General features: G+C 35.6%; 1 protein-coding gene across 1 annotated transcript in view; it reads left to right on the forward strand.

The window, feature by feature from the left end:
- The window catches only part of LOC149787033 (von Willebrand factor A domain-containing protein 5A-like), a 41354-nt gene that overhangs the window by 17536 nt on the left and 3986 nt on the right, over nucleotides 1-19832 (forward strand). Inside the window, exons 11-15 of the mRNA XM_089976022.1 lie at nucleotides 1267-1434; nucleotides 3166-3331; nucleotides 7552-7709; nucleotides 16314-16437; nucleotides 17277-17545. Of these exons, the coding sequence (XP_089832148.1) occupies nucleotides 1267-1434; nucleotides 3166-3331; nucleotides 7552-7709; nucleotides 16314-16437; nucleotides 17277-17545 (885 nt within the window). The remainder of the gene's footprint in view (nucleotides 1-1266; nucleotides 1435-3165; nucleotides 3332-7551; nucleotides 7710-16313; nucleotides 16438-17276; nucleotides 17546-19832) is intronic.

A 19832-nucleotide genomic window follows, 5' to 3' on the forward strand; every position in this document is an offset into this window, starting at 1 on the left:
TCTCAGGACAGGTATTGAAAAATTTCACTATTTAGGGCTTTTAAAATGTTAAAGGTTATTTAGGCTTAGATTATCTAACAGTGGATGTGTCCAGAATGACCATTATGCCCGCTGTCTCATTCAGATCTATCAGATGTACCCTTGACAGATAAATGTTAATGTTCTGCAAAGGATATATAGCTGTACTTTGACAGAGACATGTTAATGTTCTGCAAAGGATAAATAGCTGTACTTTGACAGAAAAATGTTAATGTTCTCCAAAGGATAAATAGCTGTACTTTGACAGAGAAATGTTAATGATCAACCATTGATGATTATATATATATATATATATATATATATATATATATATATATATATATATATATATATATATGTCAGAGAAATGTTAAGGATCAACCATTGATGATTATATATATATATATATATATATATATATATATATATATATATATATATATATATATATATATATATATATATGTCACTGACAGATAATGTAGATGATCAACCAATGATTATTAGAGATCATATGACAGTAAAGCCTTTCAAATCCAATCAGTCTTTAAAAGTCGAGCTACAACTGTGGCACAGGGCATCCTAACGCCTTGTTTACAGTGATAAAGTAGTTATACTCCAAGTTAACTTTCTGAGATTCAATTTAGTTCATTATTAATTTTAATTGCTGGTTTACTTCAAAGATTTATACAGAGTTTATATTTCTTACAGTTGTTACATACAATCAGTCACTTCAAATTAATGTTTTCATACTGTAGGCTGATGGCAGACATTCAGAATTTTTAGTATTCAATATAAATTACTTTTAGTATTCAATATATATTACTTTTAGCATTTAATATAAATTACTTTTAGTATTCAATATATATTACTTTTAGCATTTAATATAAATTACTTTTAGTATTCAATATATATTACTTTTAGCATTTAATATAACTTACTTTTAGTATTCAATATATATTACTTTTAGTATTCAATATAAATTACTTTAGTATTCAATATAAATTACTTTTAGTATTCAATATATATTACTTTTAGTATTCAATATAAATTACTTTTAGCATTCAATATATATTACTTTTAGTATTCAATAAAAATTACTTTTATTATTCAATATAATTTACTTTTAGTATTCAGTATAAATTACTTTATTATTCAATATAAATTGCTCTTAGTATTCAATATAAATTACTTTTAGTGTTCAATATAAATTACTTTATAAGCATGGATTAATTTTACCCTGTATAGGTAATTTCACTCCTGCAATGTGCCATGCAACCTGTTGCAACTGACGTAGAAATCTTGTGGGACATGCCTTCCCCTGTCACAACGATAATGATGCCACCCAAAATTCCTTATTTCTTCCTCGGAGTACGGCAGATTCTGTATGTTATGCTTTCCGGAACAGAGGGTGTGGTATGTATATCCTAATGAAATTATGGAGCTTTGAACTTTGTGAGATAGCTTTAAATATTGATTGTACTTTTACATGAATACCATTAAATACAGAACTTGAATTTGACATCAGCAGACTAGTGTTCTGGGAGCTTAACAGATTTCAGTAATCAACAAGATGAACTAGTGTATTTATTCTGAGACCAGCTTCAGAGTTTTGTTGTATCACGTGATTACCACGTTGACATGTGCTCTCTCACGTATGGAGCATACGCTTCAGGTAACCAGACAACTCTTCTTGGCAAATCAGACTGGCTCTGTTTCTTGTAGTTGTTCTCTAAATAAATATGTTGTGAATTATATGTTCTTCCTGGTTTTTACAAGTTATCAGATTTTATTTTAATATAATGATTTTTTTACAACAACATTTAAAAGGAGTTTGTTGTTGATATTACCTGCCTATTGGACTTCCGATGTTGTTGTTTGAGATTTGTGAAGTAATGTGATTATTAACGCAAATGGCGAGTACGGGGTCAAGTTTCATCTTTGCTGAAATTAAAGACATAATGATTTCAATACTTGCCATTTTTGAGAAAATAAATAAATTTCCTATCAATTTCATGCAGGTATAAGTTGATATAACCTAGTTTAAACTTGCTAGGCCCGCTGGTAAGCTATCTTACGATGGCGACAGATAAATTTGATATGAAATTGCTCTGAACCCACACTCCATCCAAAATGTCCAAATGTGAAAAATGGGGTGGGAATATTTGTTGGAAACTCGGATTAGAAATTCTGAATCTCTGAGCTGAACTTTCGTTTGAAACTATTACACAGTGGCATTTAGCTTGAAGCGTTTGTTTCAGATCTTAAGTGGAACGCATGAAAAATGGGAAATTGTCATCCCTTTTATTATATATTAAGAAATGATAATAGCCCATGTATCAATACAGGTTTGGGGACTGGTTTATTGAACTACAAGAAGATAAGTTCATTTTACAGAAAATTCAGTCCTTTCTTATACAACAGTATATAATTTTGAAGATTTTTGTCACAATTTAAGTCTACCCATTTGTGAATGTCTATAAATGATGGAATTTTTAACCAAATTGTCTTATGAAGTTTAGGTTGGTTGACAAATCTTGTTTGAGTTTTTATTGGCACACATAATTTCAGGGTTAAACTTTTTTCATAACAAGATAAGACTTTAATACTTTGCATTTATTGGGGGTTTTTTTCATACTGTGATAGGAAATGTTTACTTTGTGTAACATGCACACATATTGCTCTAGAATTCGTTGGAATAAAAGGTTTGAAAGAAAGCAAAATAATGTATGCTCATTAATACAGGTGAGCAAAGTAAAGTTAGAATTTGTATTCTGTACATTGAAATGGCTTTAAATGCCAGTTTATTGGAATATAGTCAAATTTGTTTCATGTGACTCATTTTGTGGTTTTGTACATGATCATCATTTTTGAATATATGTTTTGGAGAGTCTTGAAAGAGAAACATCTTCAGATTTGGAAAATGCATGTTTTATAATCCAAAATGTTCTTTAATTCCATTCAGTAATGGTTATATATTAACCTTGAAAAAATTAATTTTGTCCTGGAAAAAAAACTGGAAAAGACAAGGAAATTATTTAGAAAAGCAAGGAACAATGTTTACATACAACATACAATTATATATATATATATATATATATATATATATATATATATATATATATATATATAATTTCCATCTCACAGGATCCCTCCTATGTGTGCAGAATGACACTAAAGGGGAAATTAGCCTCCAAGCCATTTGAGTACAAAGAATCTTTCACTTTCCATGGTAACACGGAAACTGGGACCTCTGCTCCCATTCATCGCCTAGCAGCCAAGGCCCAGGTGAAAGAGTTACAACTAAATGACGGTAAAAGTATTTTATATAGATATACATGTTATTCAGATAATTGAAAACAATTTCTTACTGTGAATACTAAATATCACAAATAGTTTCAAATATTTTGTCTGTCACTACCAAGCTCAATGATATTAAGTGAGTCACTGATCAAATATCAAACTAGATGATGAAATATTTGGAATCAAGTTTAATATTGACGATCTATATATATATATATATTAACAATTATATTGGCTTCAACTCTTTGTGTGCCTCACATTTTGTGTCCAAGGTACATCTTAAAAATAGAACATCAGTGTATTGTTGGTAGAGATTGTGGTTTTGTAGATTTAACACTATCTTTACATATCAGTGTATTGTTGGAAAAGATTGCAGTATTCTGGATGTAACACTATCTTTTCATATCAGTGTATTGTTGGTAGAGATTGTGAATTTAACACTATCTTTTCATATCAGTGTATTGTTGGTAGAGATTGTGGATTTAACACTATCTTTTCATATCAGTGTACTGTTCATAGAGATTGTGGATTTAACACTATCTTTTCATATCAGTGTATTGTTGCTAGAGATTGTGGATTTAACACTGTTGTTGGTAGAGATTGTGGTTTTGTGAATTTAAGTTTTCAGCACATGATATCCTGTACATGGTGCCCGTATATTTCAGAGTGAATGAACCAGGGAAAACCCTGGGAAGAACTACCAGTACCAACCCACCAGAAGCTACTGGCAAGATTTCACACATACCCACATTAGCCAAGCGGAGATTGAACCACTGTGGATCTAGGTATGTAGTCATTGATCTGTAAAGGTGAGCACCTTAGATCAGCTAACTACCTGAGGCCCATTTTATTAAGAACAAACAGCATGAAAAGCTAAGTACCATTACCTGAGGCCCATTTTATTAACAAGAAACATCATGGAAAGCTAAGTACCATATGCTCTAGCATGAGTTGAAGAAAGTGTCAAATATGGACAACATAATTTTAGTGATTGGAGCAATTTCAGTTAAGTCGTACTGCTCTCAGTAATTCTTCTTTGCACAAGAAGATCAATAATGCCAATTAAGTTAATGCAGGTTACATTGTCCTAGATTTCATCTTTAGGTCCCTTTAAAGCAGCCTTGTATTTCAGGAAACTAGAAATACACTAAAAGAGAGAGCAACGTGCAACTTCTCAGACTACAGAAGTAGTGGTGGATTTAACCTCCCCCAGACTGCTTTATCATGCATCCTTCACAATAGCCCTGATAGTTTGTGGGCACCCCTTTTCCTGTTGACTCCACCACCAGACTGCTTTATCATACACCCATCACAATAGCCCTGATAATTTGTGGGTGCCCCTTTTCCTGTTGACTCCTCCCCAGACTGCTTATCATGTACCCATCACAAATGCCCTGATAGTTTGTGAGCGCCCTGTTTCCTGTTGACTTGACCAAAGCATCATGATCTAAAATAGAGTAGTGTCTTTCCTGCATTACTGGTGTAACAAACAATAGATCACAGCAAATGTTTCGTGTAGGAAAACTTGGCCAGAAATTATAATCTATACTGAAATCAGCTCATATGGTTTGGAGCCCTCTTCAAAATAATGCGTGGCAAATGGAGCCAGAAGAGAATCTCTCTAAGTTAACATGTTAGAAATGAAGACCATAGAGAAATGTGTTATTTCGAGAAGTCATTATCAAGAATCAACCAGAACCTTAAGACTGTGTGGTCCATCCACCCAGTGATCTTTCAAATGATTTGTGCACTTTGGGACTGCCAGTATTAGATCATTCTGCATTGAGGTGGAATCACAAACTGTCGACTTTTAATATACCAATGCATATCACACTGTTTCCCAAGTGGAATTTTTAGTGGTTATTGACACGACTCAACTTTTATCTATCTGAGCCATTAGGCACGACTGCCTTGAATCTGCAGTTGCCATACACAGTGTTGATTGATGGATCTCTTGCAGCATACAGTTTCATTGAGTTGCATGACCATTTCAGTGGCCCCCACTACCGGCAGCTCAAATCATATACATGTAGTTCCATTATGCTGATGATGCTTCATATCAAAGAATAGTCTGCAATGAAATGAGATCAAAGAGTGCTGATACGTACACCCTTTCTACTCCATCAATGAATGTAGTGAGGCAGAGATGCATGACCCAGCTTGCATGCTGACACTCAGTGTGAGGCTCATGATAAATGCCTGAGGTGGAGGAAAGGGGCATGATGGTTACAGTGGGAAATATGCTCAGTGTAATTTGAGATATAAATAGATCAAGTATGCCTCGTGAAACTTTCAGCTCATTAAATAAGAGTTATTTAAGTGAAATGTGGTGATCCTTGACATAATAGATACCGTTCGCTGGCGTACATGGCCTTATTGAGCCTTCTCATGTTTTCATGTGTGTGGTCTACCTTTGCAGAGAAAAGATGTGAATCTGATGTCTAGTGTCAGTGCAAAACCCAGATCATCATCAGACCAATTCAAGTCTTAGAACAATGATTTTGGTGAATTCACCCAGTGATTTAATCTGTAAAAAATATTGCTTCCTTTCTCTGTGAATGTTTACCCAATCACACTATGACTAAACTCTCCCATAGCTCACCATAAATGTGAGTATCTCCTTAAGGTATTGCTCAAACAAAACTTGTAAACAAATCTTAGATAATTAGCAGTAATAGAGATCGAAAATGGAAATGATTGTGAAGAGTTCCTTCCCTTTATCTACACTGACTATAGATGGGAATGATGAATATTTGTCGTTCAATGATTTCTGGATTTATGAAGTGGCAGACCATCTTCCTAATGTTATTATGATTGGGTTAATATTCTGGGAGAAACAAAATTTACAGGTATTAAATGTAACACATCTAAACTATTAGCAGAGATGATAAATTTAATATATTTCAAAAGGAATAAATTAATATATACTTTGCTGCCAGTGACATGCACTTTACACTTTTTCCTTAAATTATAATGAATCTAAGTTTATTTGGCTCACTCATTTCCAAGGGCAGTCTGTCATTAACATGCATAACTTTGTATTTTGTCCTTGCAAGTTTAGTTTGCAAGCTTCTTGCATGTTTTACTATCTTTCCTTTCATCAATACTTCTCATTTCATGGCATGCCCTCTGTAATATAATTTTCATCATCGTTATTATGAATTAAATACTTTGTGGGGCACTTCAAGGTGCATCTCCAGGTGACCTAAAATATATAAAGTTTTATCTTACATCTTTACACAATTAATAGCCATAAAACATTATCCATGGAACAGAATATGTCCAATAAATATTGCAGCATCACTACTACTGTGTCAATTTTCATTGTAAGAGATATGAATATGTCAGAAGAAAGGCTGTCTATAACTTTCTAATACTTCATTACTTTTGAAAGTATTCACATTTCTTTCTTAGTGTTTGCATACATTTCTTCTGAAGATTATTTCGGAATCTTTAAAACAAATACCATTAAAGATACTGGACCCTGGGTGGCTGAGTGGTCTAAGGAGCATGCTATTACAGTTCACCAATATCTCACATATATCTGCATGGGTTTGAATCTTGGCTTGGCTAACACAGGTATATGTGAAAGCTTGTCGGTGGTTGTTTTCCCTGGGTTTTTCTCCACTAAAAGTACTGGCCGCCATATGTAACCTATCATGCTGAAAAAATGGTGTTAAACCCATAACTACTGCAGATGCAAAATCTTTCATGTGAGTGAAAGACATGATCATTTTAGGAATGATAATTGCTTCATTGAGTGACTAAATATATCAGACTACATCTGATGGTAAATCACAAAGATTTACAGTTGGCCAACATTATTCTCTGCAAGATGGCAAGTGATTATATTCACCATCATGAAAGGTATAAATGCTCTTAATTATGTATTAACTCGAAGGTCTGCTTTCATTCCATGAAGTGATTTTATTTTATTGCTATTACAACTATTGAGAAAACCAATCACATTTGACAGAGCTAAGAATGTGTGGACGAAAATGGTATGACATTTGTACTTAAATTTTATTGTCAAATGTGTTGGTTTAAAACTGCAGAAAGAGAGTCTCACTAAAATTCCTCTCAGTAAAGGCAAACAGAGCATTCGTGACATTCTAAAGTTACATTAATAATAATAATAATAATGACCTTATTTAATTCATCTTTCCATAAATAATATAGTGCTGTGACAGTTTTTTCTTGCATTTGTTCTATTTGTATCAATTATTTCAGCATCAAAGGAGCAGATAGTGACTATTAGCAAGTCAGCGAACATTGTTTCCAAGCATACAGCCTTTGTTATGGTGGACACTGAAGGAAAACTTGTTGAAGGAATGTCAGTGGAAAGAGTTGTACCAACACCTTCAAGGGGACGTATTATGTCCCAAAGTGTAAACTGTATTCAATCTATTTTATATTTTGTCAATGTCCTCAACAAGAGCGACAATTGTAGAGAGTCTCTTTTCAGTTAAACTTTTTGATTTGTCCAATGCAGATGGCATAACTGTAAATCCAGAGTTGATTTTTATTGATATACATCAACTAATCTTAGGAGAACTACTACTACCTCACAAAATCAACCATCCCAGACTAAAATATTTAGCTAAAATAATGAATGTTATCTTCCCACCTAAGTAGCAGTTAGAGTAATCTCCCTTGACACAGGGATTATCACCACATCCTGTGAATATTTCAGTTGCTACCTCCACTCATGTGGAGTATCACACTATACAGAGAGGCCCTGCAATCGACATACAAACATTTTGGATGTTTTCTACCTTAAAGTAAGCTGGAGGAGTGTTATCTTCAAAGGGAAGTATACTCCAGTCATAACTTTCTGACCGTTTCTGTTTTTTCTTTCTTTGACAAGAAACTTTCTGGCTTTACAGTGTCATCACTTTGCCATCCTCACACAGTTAGGTCCCCTTGGATCGTACCTGCACAGGTCTTGACTGCATCCCTTTCCATTGCTATAGCTGTATTTAACTGGGTGTAGGTTTTGTGTGTGGTATAGAAAATTTGCATAATATTGCTGTATTATTAGATTGGTATATACAGGTAAGTTTTCTATATTAGCCGAATCTTAGTCTCTGCTTCACAGTGATATATGTGACACTCTATTGATTTTACCTGCCTAGGATGTCATTTTACCTTCTATATAGGTAACAATGTCTTACATTTAATATCATCCACTTTTTAATGTGTTAGTAATGAATATTCAGCACATTATTTGTGCATTTATGGTGTGTACTACAGAAAACTCAGGTCATATACGTACAAGTAAGATTCTTTGCATAGTTTATTCATAACATCCACCTCATAGTTACTGTTGGTGATGCTTCTTTGATTTTTACCTGTACATGCAGTCAATTGGCCTTATTAACTTTTATTAGAATTCATATTTTAGGGTCCACTTTGTAAATATTAATAGCAATATTCAAATAGTCTACCTGTACAGGCAGCCACATACTCTCATTTTACAGGTGATTGTTATAACGTGTAGCTCTAAATGTACACTATGAAGTTCAAAAAGCAGAACACATTCAGCGCTACATCTGTATATAGTCTGCTGTATTTTGTCTCACAGATTTAGACCATGTGCAAGGCCAGACTGAGAACCAATCTGCATTGTGTATCTTACTCTGTTTGTCAATCAACAAATTTATGTCAGACTTGCATGCATCATGGACAGATGTCAATGGGTGGCAGTTCTGGAGATACTAAATGGAAAGGTGCAGAAGTGCACCTTGAGGGACAAGTACATAATCAGTTTGCACACTAGGGTTTGACACCATACAACTACATCATCAGTTTGCACACTAGGGTTTGACACCATACAACTACATCATCAGTTTGCACACTAGGGTTTGACACCATACAAGTATATCATCAGTTTGCACACTAGGGTTTGACACCATACAAGTATATCATCAGTTTGCACACTAGGATTTGACACCATACAAGTACATCATCAGTTTGCACACTAGGGTTTGACACCATACAACTACATCATCAGTTTGCACACTAGGGTTTGACACCATACAAGTATATCATCAGTTTGCACACTAGGGTTTGACACCATACAACTACATCATCATTTTGCACACTAGAATTTGACATCATAGAAGTACATCATCAGTTCGCACACTAGGGTTTGACATCATACAAGTACATCATCAGTTTACACACTAGGGTTTGACATCATACAAGTACATCATCATTTTGCACACTAGGGTTTGACACCATACAAGTACATCATCAGTTCGCACACTAGGGTTTGACATCATACAAGTACATCATCAGTTCGCACACTAGGGTTTGACATCATACAAGTACATCATCAGTTCGCACACTAAGGTTTGACATCATACAAGTACATCATCAGTTTGCACACTAAGGTTTGACACCATACAAGTACATCATCAGTTTGCACACTAGGGTTTGACACCATACAAGTACATCATCAGTTTGCACACTAGGGTTTGACACCATACAAGTACATCATCAGTTCGCACACTAGGGTTTGACATCATACAAGTGCATCATCAGTTTGCACACTAAGGTTTGACACCATACAAGTACATCATCAGTTTGCACACTAGGGTTTGACACCATACAAGTACATCATCAGTTCGCACACTAGGGTTTGACATCATACAAGTACATCATCAGTTTGCACACTAAGGTTTGACACCATACAAGTACATCATCAGTTTGCACACTAGGGTTTGACACCATACAAGTACATCATCAGTTTGCACACTAGGGTTTGACACCATACAAGTACATCATCAGTTTGCACACTAGGGTTGACACCATACAAGTACCTAGAGTTTGATACCATACAACTATGTCATCAGTTTGCACACAAGGTTTGACACAATACAACTACATCAGTTTGCACACTAGGGTTTGACACCATACAAGTACATCATCAGTTTGCACACTAGGGTTTGACACCATACAAGTATATCATCAGTTTGCACACTAGGGTTTGACACCATACAAGTATATCATCAGTTTGCACACTAGGATTTGACACCATACAAGTACATCATCAGTTTGCACACTAGGGTTTGACACCATACAACTACATCATCAGTTTGCACACTAGGGTTTGACACCATACAAGTATATCATCAGTGTGCACACTAGGGTTTGACACCATACAACTACATCATCATTTTGCACACTAGGGTTTGACATCATACAAGTATATCATCAGTTTGCACACTAGGGTTTGACATCATACAAGTACATCATCATTTTGCACACTAGGGTTTGACATCATACAAGTACATCATCATTTTGCACACTAGGGTTTGACACCATACAAGTACATCATCAGTTCGCACACTAGGGTATGACATCATACAAGTACATCATCAGTTCGCACACTAGGGTTTGACATCATACAAGTACATCATCAGTTCGCACACTAAGGTTTGACATCATACAAGTACATCATCAGTTTGCACACTAAGGTTTGACACCATACAAGTACATCATCAGTTTGCACACTAGGGTTTGACACCATACAAGTACATCATCAGTTTGCACACTAGGGTTTGACACCATACAAGTACATCATCAGTTCGCACACTAGGGTTTGACATCATACAAGTACATCATCAGTTTGCACACTAAGGTTTGACACCATACAAGTACATCATCAGTTTGCACACTAGGGTTTGACACCATACAAGTACATCATCAGTTCGCACACTAGGGTTTGACATCATACAAGTACATCATCAGTTTGCACACTAAGGTTTGACACCATACAAGTACATCATCAGTTTGCACACTAGGGTTTGACACCATACAAGTACATCATCAGTTTGCACACTAGGGTTTGACACCATACAAGTACATCATCAGTTCGCACACTAGGGTTTGACATCATACAAGTACATCATCAGTTTGCACACTAGGGTTTGACACCATACAAGTACATCATCAGTTTGCAGACTAGGGTTTGACACCATACAAGTACATCATCAGTTTGCACACTTGGGTTTGACACCATACAAGTACATCATCAGTTTGCACACTAGGGTTGACACCATACAAGTACCTAGAGTTTGATACCATACAACTATGTCATCAGTTTGCACACAAGGTTTGACACAATACAACTACATCAGTTTGCACACTAGGGTTTGACACCATACAAGTACATCATCAGTTTGCACACTAGCGTTTGACACCATACAACTACATCATCAGTTTGCACACTAGGGTTTGACACCATACAACTATATCATCAGTTTGCACACTAGGGTTTGACACCATACTACTTGTTAGGGATCAGCAAGATAGAGAATAAACAAACACTCCCAGTTATGATATCACATATCAGAATTATGCAATGGCTATGCAGATAAGTATCACATACCTCATCCCTGGACTCGTCTGTATACTTCTATACATAATGGGTCATGGCCACAATCGATCATAAGTACAAGCCACCAGAATAACCAGCTTTGTCCAGTTTTTGAACCCAAGCTTTATAGGCACTCTTATGGATCAGTCTAGTCCCCATAATGTCACTAGGCACTCCCTAAATATGATACCTAATTTAGTGCCTCAGTATCAAAGCGGTATCACTTCACATTGTTCTCAAGTCTTTGCCACTCAGAAGGAGCCTGTTCTTAGTGATAGCTTGGAAGTCACTGTATCAAACTTGGGGCATTCTGTGTGTTAGTGAAGTACCACACTCAACTTTCTTCTCAAGCTATTTCACAATACATGTCCACTTCTACACTTTTATCCAAAGATGAAGAAACTTGCTTGCAAGTCCCCTCATCATTATTAGATATTACTTGATGTGCAAATAATCTGCCTTACTGGCTTTGAATAAAAAAGTTTCCACCAGAATTATGTCCTCCTCCTACCTATAAAACAATTACCTGGTCTGAGTTTCTGACAGTTGATTATTGACTGAAAGAACTTACTTTCAAAGTATCTTACCATAGTCTATCAGATTTACTGATGATCTGGCTGACTTATATCATCAATTACCCAAGCAACAACCTACACCTTTTCTCAGAAAGATTCCTTCCCTTGAAATTTAGTCCGCAGTTTTGTAAGTTACACCCACCAGTTTCCCATTTGGATACCTCAGAAATTGACTGAGATATGACAGCTTTGGGGATGACAAATCCTGCTCTGTACACATTGGTTGACTATCTTTTAACAACACACAGTAGTTAGTGTCAACATCATGGCCTTGGGCTTTATATTGGATCTAGAATACATGGCAGTCTTTCAACAGGCAGAACATGGCATATTTTCTCCCACCTTGAATCCCAATGGACATGCATGCAAGTCTGTTAACTGAATGTCCAGCATCTTTAACAGAGCTGCCCATCATACTGCATCACTGTCATAATAGGAAATATGAACTTAAAACTGGTCTTAACACCTTTCCTAAGGCCAAGATAGCTCAACCATTATAATCTTATCTTCTCATTAATGGTCAGGTCGACAAAATTCCTTAAACAATTCACCAAGGAAACCAAATTCCCTCTCTAACAGACTCTGCTGCAGGGGAGGGCTGTTCAAGGCAATCAACAAAACGATTTCAGATACACTTCATGACTTGAGTCACTGGGAAGTTGTCTTACTGACTCTACAATTGTCAAAAACAACAGTTCTTCCAAACCAACAAGCAGAGAGAGACCAAATGGTTTCATCTGTTTCTCTCCATGAGTCTCTCCCTATATCACAAAATAATGTCATCTTCACACCGCCCTTATCATTGATCTTGGTGTGTGTGGAAGACTCCAGTTTTTCACTGCCAAATGGGACAAGACAAGCCACGATGACCAATAGATCTGACAAGTGGTTTCCAACTGACTATGTATCAGTCGGTGCACCTCCTCCTTAATCCAGGGTTACATCAGGTACAAACACGGCTTTCTTTCCCCTGTCATCAACTTAAACACACTCATTTCATACATGCAGTGTGGTTCATGGTGTAAATCCCACAATGGGTTCTAAATGCAAATAAATAGAGAGATTTTGCAATCATTGTGTGAAATTGAATGATGCCACCTTTCCACATCACTGACACCCTGCACCTGCCAATGTTGTAATGTTAGAAAGCTTGCTAGTAGCTTCCCATGGGTTGATGGATCATACTGGAGCTTAATTTATCGGGTTCTTCCTTCACCAGTTATACTGCCACCATATATAGCCTATTGTTGCTGTACAGTGGCATTAAACCCACAACAAAGGAGCCAGTAGCATTCAGTGAGTGAGTAGGTGGATCTTTGGGTTTTTTCTCAGGTCCTTTCTCCAACAGTTAAACTGCCACCATATATAACCATTTTGTGCTGTAGAGTGTCATTAAACCCACAACAACTGACCCTGTCATCATCAAAGAAAGGATATCAGACAAAACAAACACCTATCTGATCTGTATAATTGTGATTACATGCATCCCATTAATCTATCATGGGCACTAACTTGGCCGAAAAAAGATACCATTTGAACTTCATTAAGTGTCTCATTGGCTATCCTCTCATACAGGACCTATTTTCTCACTGCATTAGTAAACAGCATGCATAAACAGCAAACTGCATGCTCTGTCAGTGGACCAAATTACATGCACTAGTTGCTACAAGATGGGTCAGTAACATTCAGGATGGTTCCTACTTTAATTATAATGAACGTTCATCCTGTTCATGAGGTATCAGACTTTTATAATTAAATTCTGGTCCACTCTGGACACTTCATCTAAAGGTCATCTACTGGATACAGTGCAAGGTCTGAAGTGGTATTGAAGAAAGGCCAAGCTGTAGTGTCGAGGCAGATCACATTTCTCCCCCCCCCCCTTCAAAATAGCAAATGATAATATATCAGCACAGAGTCTATCATCCTGGATAAAAAGTTAGTTATTTATTCCACATATCAAGGAAAACGTGATACATCAGCACATACACTTTTGTCCTGGATGAAGTGGGTTATTTCACATCTTGGCTCATGAAGTTAGGGCCCTCACTACAAATATTGCAATTGAGCAAAACTGTTTCTTTCAGTATCCATGCTATTGGATGGATATCTGAGTAAACCTCTCTACCATTTATCTCGGAGATCTTTCATCTTAAATGGCTGAATTCAGTCTGGTGGGACCTGTAACCAGTCTGGTGGGACCTGTAACCATTACAAAACAGGTTACTTTCCAGGGTCATTAGACAGCTTCATAAGGATGCTGCATCATGACTCCTGTTGAATTTACAGGCAGGAATATATTTCAGTTATGAAGCTTCTCCCCAACATTTGGAGCCTTTACTCTGTTCAGATTATCTAGAAGCTGTCTCACATACCTTAGGACCAGAGATGATCTCTCCAAGGTAAGGAGATGTGTCTCCCTCCTTTATCTCTCCACTTTTTATCTATGCATGCCCCTATGGTATTAAGCTAGGAAAACATATTTTAACAAAGAACCCAATTTTTTCCTTGTCAAATATGGTTCTACAGTAACACTTCATCAATCATAATATTCATACACACCGTCACAGCTTTCCCACAGTTAATTATACAGAGAGCATGCCTTTTCCTCCAGTAGTACTGAAATATTCATGGGATTTGACACAAAACACATATCAAGGGGAGATCACTAACTGTGCAAATCGGCAGACAGATTATAAACTTGTAGCGTTTTCTTTAAAGTATTTTAGCCTGTATTTGCAAGGTAGTAGTTCTAATAAGGTGTCATGACCAGGTAAATATTGATGAAGAAACATATTTCACTAGAAAAATTGGTTTCTACAATTATTTTTTCTAGGGTGGGTTGACTTACACCCATAAAATGGGGTTGATTTTACTAATTATGTCATCGTCTTGTAACTTCAACAGTATTTGTATCAGTTATTAGGTTGAAACATTATTGCTATGGTTTTTCTTTGCTGTTATTGCCATAGATCATTAGATCAGATGGAATCTACATGCTCCACCCCTTTTGGAAAACTTTTTTGAACATCAAACAATTTGTATTTGTATTTTCTGGAGAAAAAAGTCATTAAAGTATTGTATAAATTGACACAATTGTCAGATTAACAATATTCAATGCCATGTTGTATTATTGATAGGTTCTTTGCAAGAGACGATGAATTCACAAGATGTGGACAATATGCCTTCCAAAAAATTCTAGATGCTCACCCTAACTTTATTTTCATATATGCTTTGGTTATGTTCCCCAAATGTAGTCTCACACATGGCTGAAAAGAATTAATGTGTTAATGCCGAATGTACAGGTGTGGTGAAATTCAACAAGATATAAAATTTAATACTCTAATGACTCACAAGTTCTTTCTTTGAGGTTTCAGACACTGTTTATTAGTAGAATCCATCAATGCTAAAGTTAATCTCAAACCAGTAATAAATAGATATCCAAGACTTGAAACATTGTATCAATAAATAGTCCACTCAGATTTGGTTCCCAAGAGCTGACATGTAAATGAATAAATTATTCACTCAAACCAGTACCATATGATGAATTAAGAACAGAAATATGTATAAAGACCAAATGCATTAAAGAAAAAGAGTCCCATATTCCTGTCAGAATCTATACTTCCCAGTTATACAAAATCTTTTGCCTGAACTACGTCTAGTGGCACATTATAGCTGGGTGACAAATGCTATCATCAGTATTGCATTGTTTGTACATTACAACTGTTGGCATTTCCATGACATCTCTAAGCAAATTAATCACTCAGAATTATAACTTCTTTCTGCATTATGTGAATGGCATGTTTTTTTACTTCATAGTTTTTGATGCATCTAGACAAAGCTGTTTCAATATATTCAAAGGAAAACATGATACTGAAGTCATTTATTGTATTTCTGTAATGCTTGTAAGAAGGAAAAGAAAGTGCATGCATCAGATGTGATTTGGCAGCATAGCAATACAAATATGTTACTTTCTAAAAGGTATTTAAAGTCATAAGTTTAAGCGAAAATTGTTGATGAAATGTATATCTTTGTAGGCTGTACCTAAAATGTCCTTTCAGATGGCAGCCTGCAGCATGCCAGCACCACCAGTTTATCAGATGGCAACCCACAGCATGAATACACCACAATTGTGTTGTAAATCTGCTTCCTACTCCATGGGTAAGTTGTTTAAAGGGTCATCTCAGTATTGCTAATGGCAATATTATTGTGACAATTATGATGCTGTGAAAGCTGATGAAAATTATGGCTTTAATAATGATGGCAACAGCAGTGATGTTTGCAATAATAATAATGATGATGATAATGATAACTGACAATATCAGCTAATATTATTTTCAACTTTGATGACATTTATGATGATGATAGCAATGATATTTCCTTTGGATACATCAATTACAGTTATCATCTGCATGGTTTACAAAATTTCCAGCAGTGTTTTAAAACAAACACATTTGCATATTTCAAAAGATCGTAATATTGTTCATGTACACACAAAGTTGTGTTTGTTTACTTAGAACGGGGGTGCACAGCCCCCGGCCCATGAATGTGTTCTGTCTGGCCCTCAGGGCAGATTAAAACAACACAGAAATCTGGCCCATGAACAGTAATTATATTAAAGAAATTAGTGTTTGCTGCCCTCGAGTGGTCTTAGAAAATGCAAACTGACCCGTGGCCAATAAAGGTTGTGCACACCTGACTTAGAAGATAACGTGCAGTATCAGTGAAATTTTAAAACTATTTCTGGAATTTACTCAGCCTTTTCTACAGATTTTGTTTTATGAAAAGAAAAACTGGATAACAAGATGATTATTTTTTAAATATGCAGATTCTGCTTTTTTGTAATGATAAATGCAGCTGCCCATTCTATGTCACATGTCTGACATAATGTGAACATAAAAGGAAGAAAAAGAAAAGGAATTAAAAATAAAAGATTTTGGTTCAATTCAGCTAGGATGTTGACCAAAGTGAAAATGCAAATATACATTGTACATTTTCAGCCAAAGGTGCACCATCAGATTTAACAATGAAAGAACGTTCCATACCCAAATCAAATATGAGAGGCTTCATGCAATCTGGAGTATCACATAAAAGGTCAGCTATGAGTGACTTGATGGATTTTGAAGAATCAGAAGGAAAATCAGACTCTCAGAGAATGATGAATGTTATAAGGCTGCAGACATTCCAGGGGTCATGGAGTCTTGACACAAAACTTTTAGTCATACTAAAGACCGATGCAGAGATATTAAAACAGACCATTCCTTTACAGGTATTTAACATAAGTGTAATGAATGACAACATTTCTTTTCAAACATCAGGATTTACCATCAGTAGGGTGAGGATAAGAGATGGGAAATCCCTCTCAATTCTGTTGTATGAGATATTTGGTTTTGTAACTTTTTGATTATTCAATCAAACCTATGCAGAAAACTTGAAGGATTGTAATCCATGTTTTTCAAGAACAAGTTGATTTCTTGCTAGTACCAGTTGCAATTATTGTTTGATTATTCTATGCTTAAGAAGAATTGGATAGTTTGATGAAGACAGTTTTGTCTTTTGCAATACTTTTGAAAGTTATTCTAATACCAGTCTTGTACTCTGCCAGTGACAGTTTGTCTCTCTAGCTTTCTATATCTGCCAATATTTTCTCCATGTAATCACATGAGATATAGATTTATCATAAATGGGGCTATAATATTTGTTATGTGGAAACACTTTAATGTGAAAAAATGTATGTGACATAGGATGACCTAATTTCATTGTAAGGTCAATTTCCTTTGGTGACAAATATTTGTTTCAAAGATTTTTTGACTTTCTAAATATACTGTCAGACATTTTCATGAAAATTGTATCATGGTCATTCACATTTACTTTGTTGTATTGCCTGGATTCCTTCATTTCATTAAGGCAGCATTTTTGTGTGCTAGCCATAAGACAAAACATATCATATTATGATGTCCCTTTGTCTGTCTGTTACCAATCTTGTTTGTACACATAAACTTCACTTGTCTACCATCAACAATTACAAAACATTATGGATGGCTTACACATGGGTTGAAAGAAACCTGTCAATTTCAGAAACGAAACATCTATGGTCATGGTTACTGAGTGAAAGGAGAAAACAGGTTTCTAAAACACAGAAAGAGTTTTCCGCCATGTGCTGATGTACAGCCACCATGTACATATCAGTACAGTCACCATATACACATCAGTAAAGTCACCTTGTATTGATGTACAGTTACCATGTACTGATGTACAGTTATGATGTACTTATGTGCAGTCACTATGTACTGATGTACAGTCACCATGTACACATCAGTACAGTCACCATGTAATAATGTATATTTACCATGTATTGATGTATATTTACTATGTACTAATGTGCAGTCACTATGTACTGATGTACAGTCACTATGTACACATCAGTACAGTCACCATGTACTTACTTAAATTCACCATGTACACATCGGTACAGTCACCCTGTACTGATGTACAGTTACCATGTACTGATGTACAGTCACTATGTACACATCAGTACAGTCACCATGTACTCATGTACAGCTACCATGTACACATCGGTAGTCACCATGTACTGACATGCAGTCACCATGTACACATCGGTACAGTCACCCTGTACTGATTTACAGTCACTATGTACACATCAGTACAGTCACCATGTACTAATGTACAGCTACCATGTACACATTGGTAGTCACCATGTACTGACATACAGTCACCATGTACACATCGGTACAGTCACCCTGTACTGATTTACAGTCACCATGTACTGATGTACAGTTGTCATGTACTGATGTACAGTCACCATGTACACATCAGTATAGTCACCATGTACTGATGTACATTCATCATGTACACATCAGTAGAGTCACCATGTACTGATGTACAGCCACCATGTACTGATGTACAGTTACCATGTACTGATGTACAGTCACCATGTACTGATGTGCAGTTGCCAAACTTTGTGGACAATTTGCACCTAATATAAAGAACAAATTTCAGTCAGTGAAAAGGTACCTGAAAGAAGAAGGTGGTTTCTGCAAAATAGCTGGATATTTTTTTATCATCCACAATTACCATATTTTATGAATAGCTGGATGTCATATTTTTCGTAACTCATGTGTACATTTTTGCAAAGTATTATTTTCACTCATTGCGACAGATAGGCTTGGAGTTCTGGAAAGGAATGTAGATTTTATTTTCTATCTTATGTTCTTTTTTTAAAAATCCTACATTCTGGTTAATAGCATTTAAGGAGAAAAAAATAGGCACTGATTATAAACCTTAATACTTGACCGGCATATCTATACTTGTTTGGAAATATTCATTTAACTACCGGAGGATCTGTTTAGCTGAAATTGTTTAGAATTTTCCTTGCAAGTAAAAATAAAAAGTTTTTTTAAAAACCTTAATCTGTTTGTACAAGACATTTTTCTTCATCATTTTTCACAGATCACATTTTAGGCATTTTCATTTCACACTGGCAACAAATGTTATTTTAGTCAACATTATTGTATAGCTTATAATGACGCTAACTG

Source organism: Sinohyriopsis cumingii, chromosome 12 (genome assembly GCF_028554795.1).
Source record: "Sinohyriopsis cumingii isolate HCF-2022 chromosome 12, ASM2855479v2, whole genome shotgun sequence".
Taxonomy (NCBI): Eukaryota; Metazoa; Mollusca; class Bivalvia; order Unionida; family Unionidae; genus Sinohyriopsis; species Sinohyriopsis cumingii.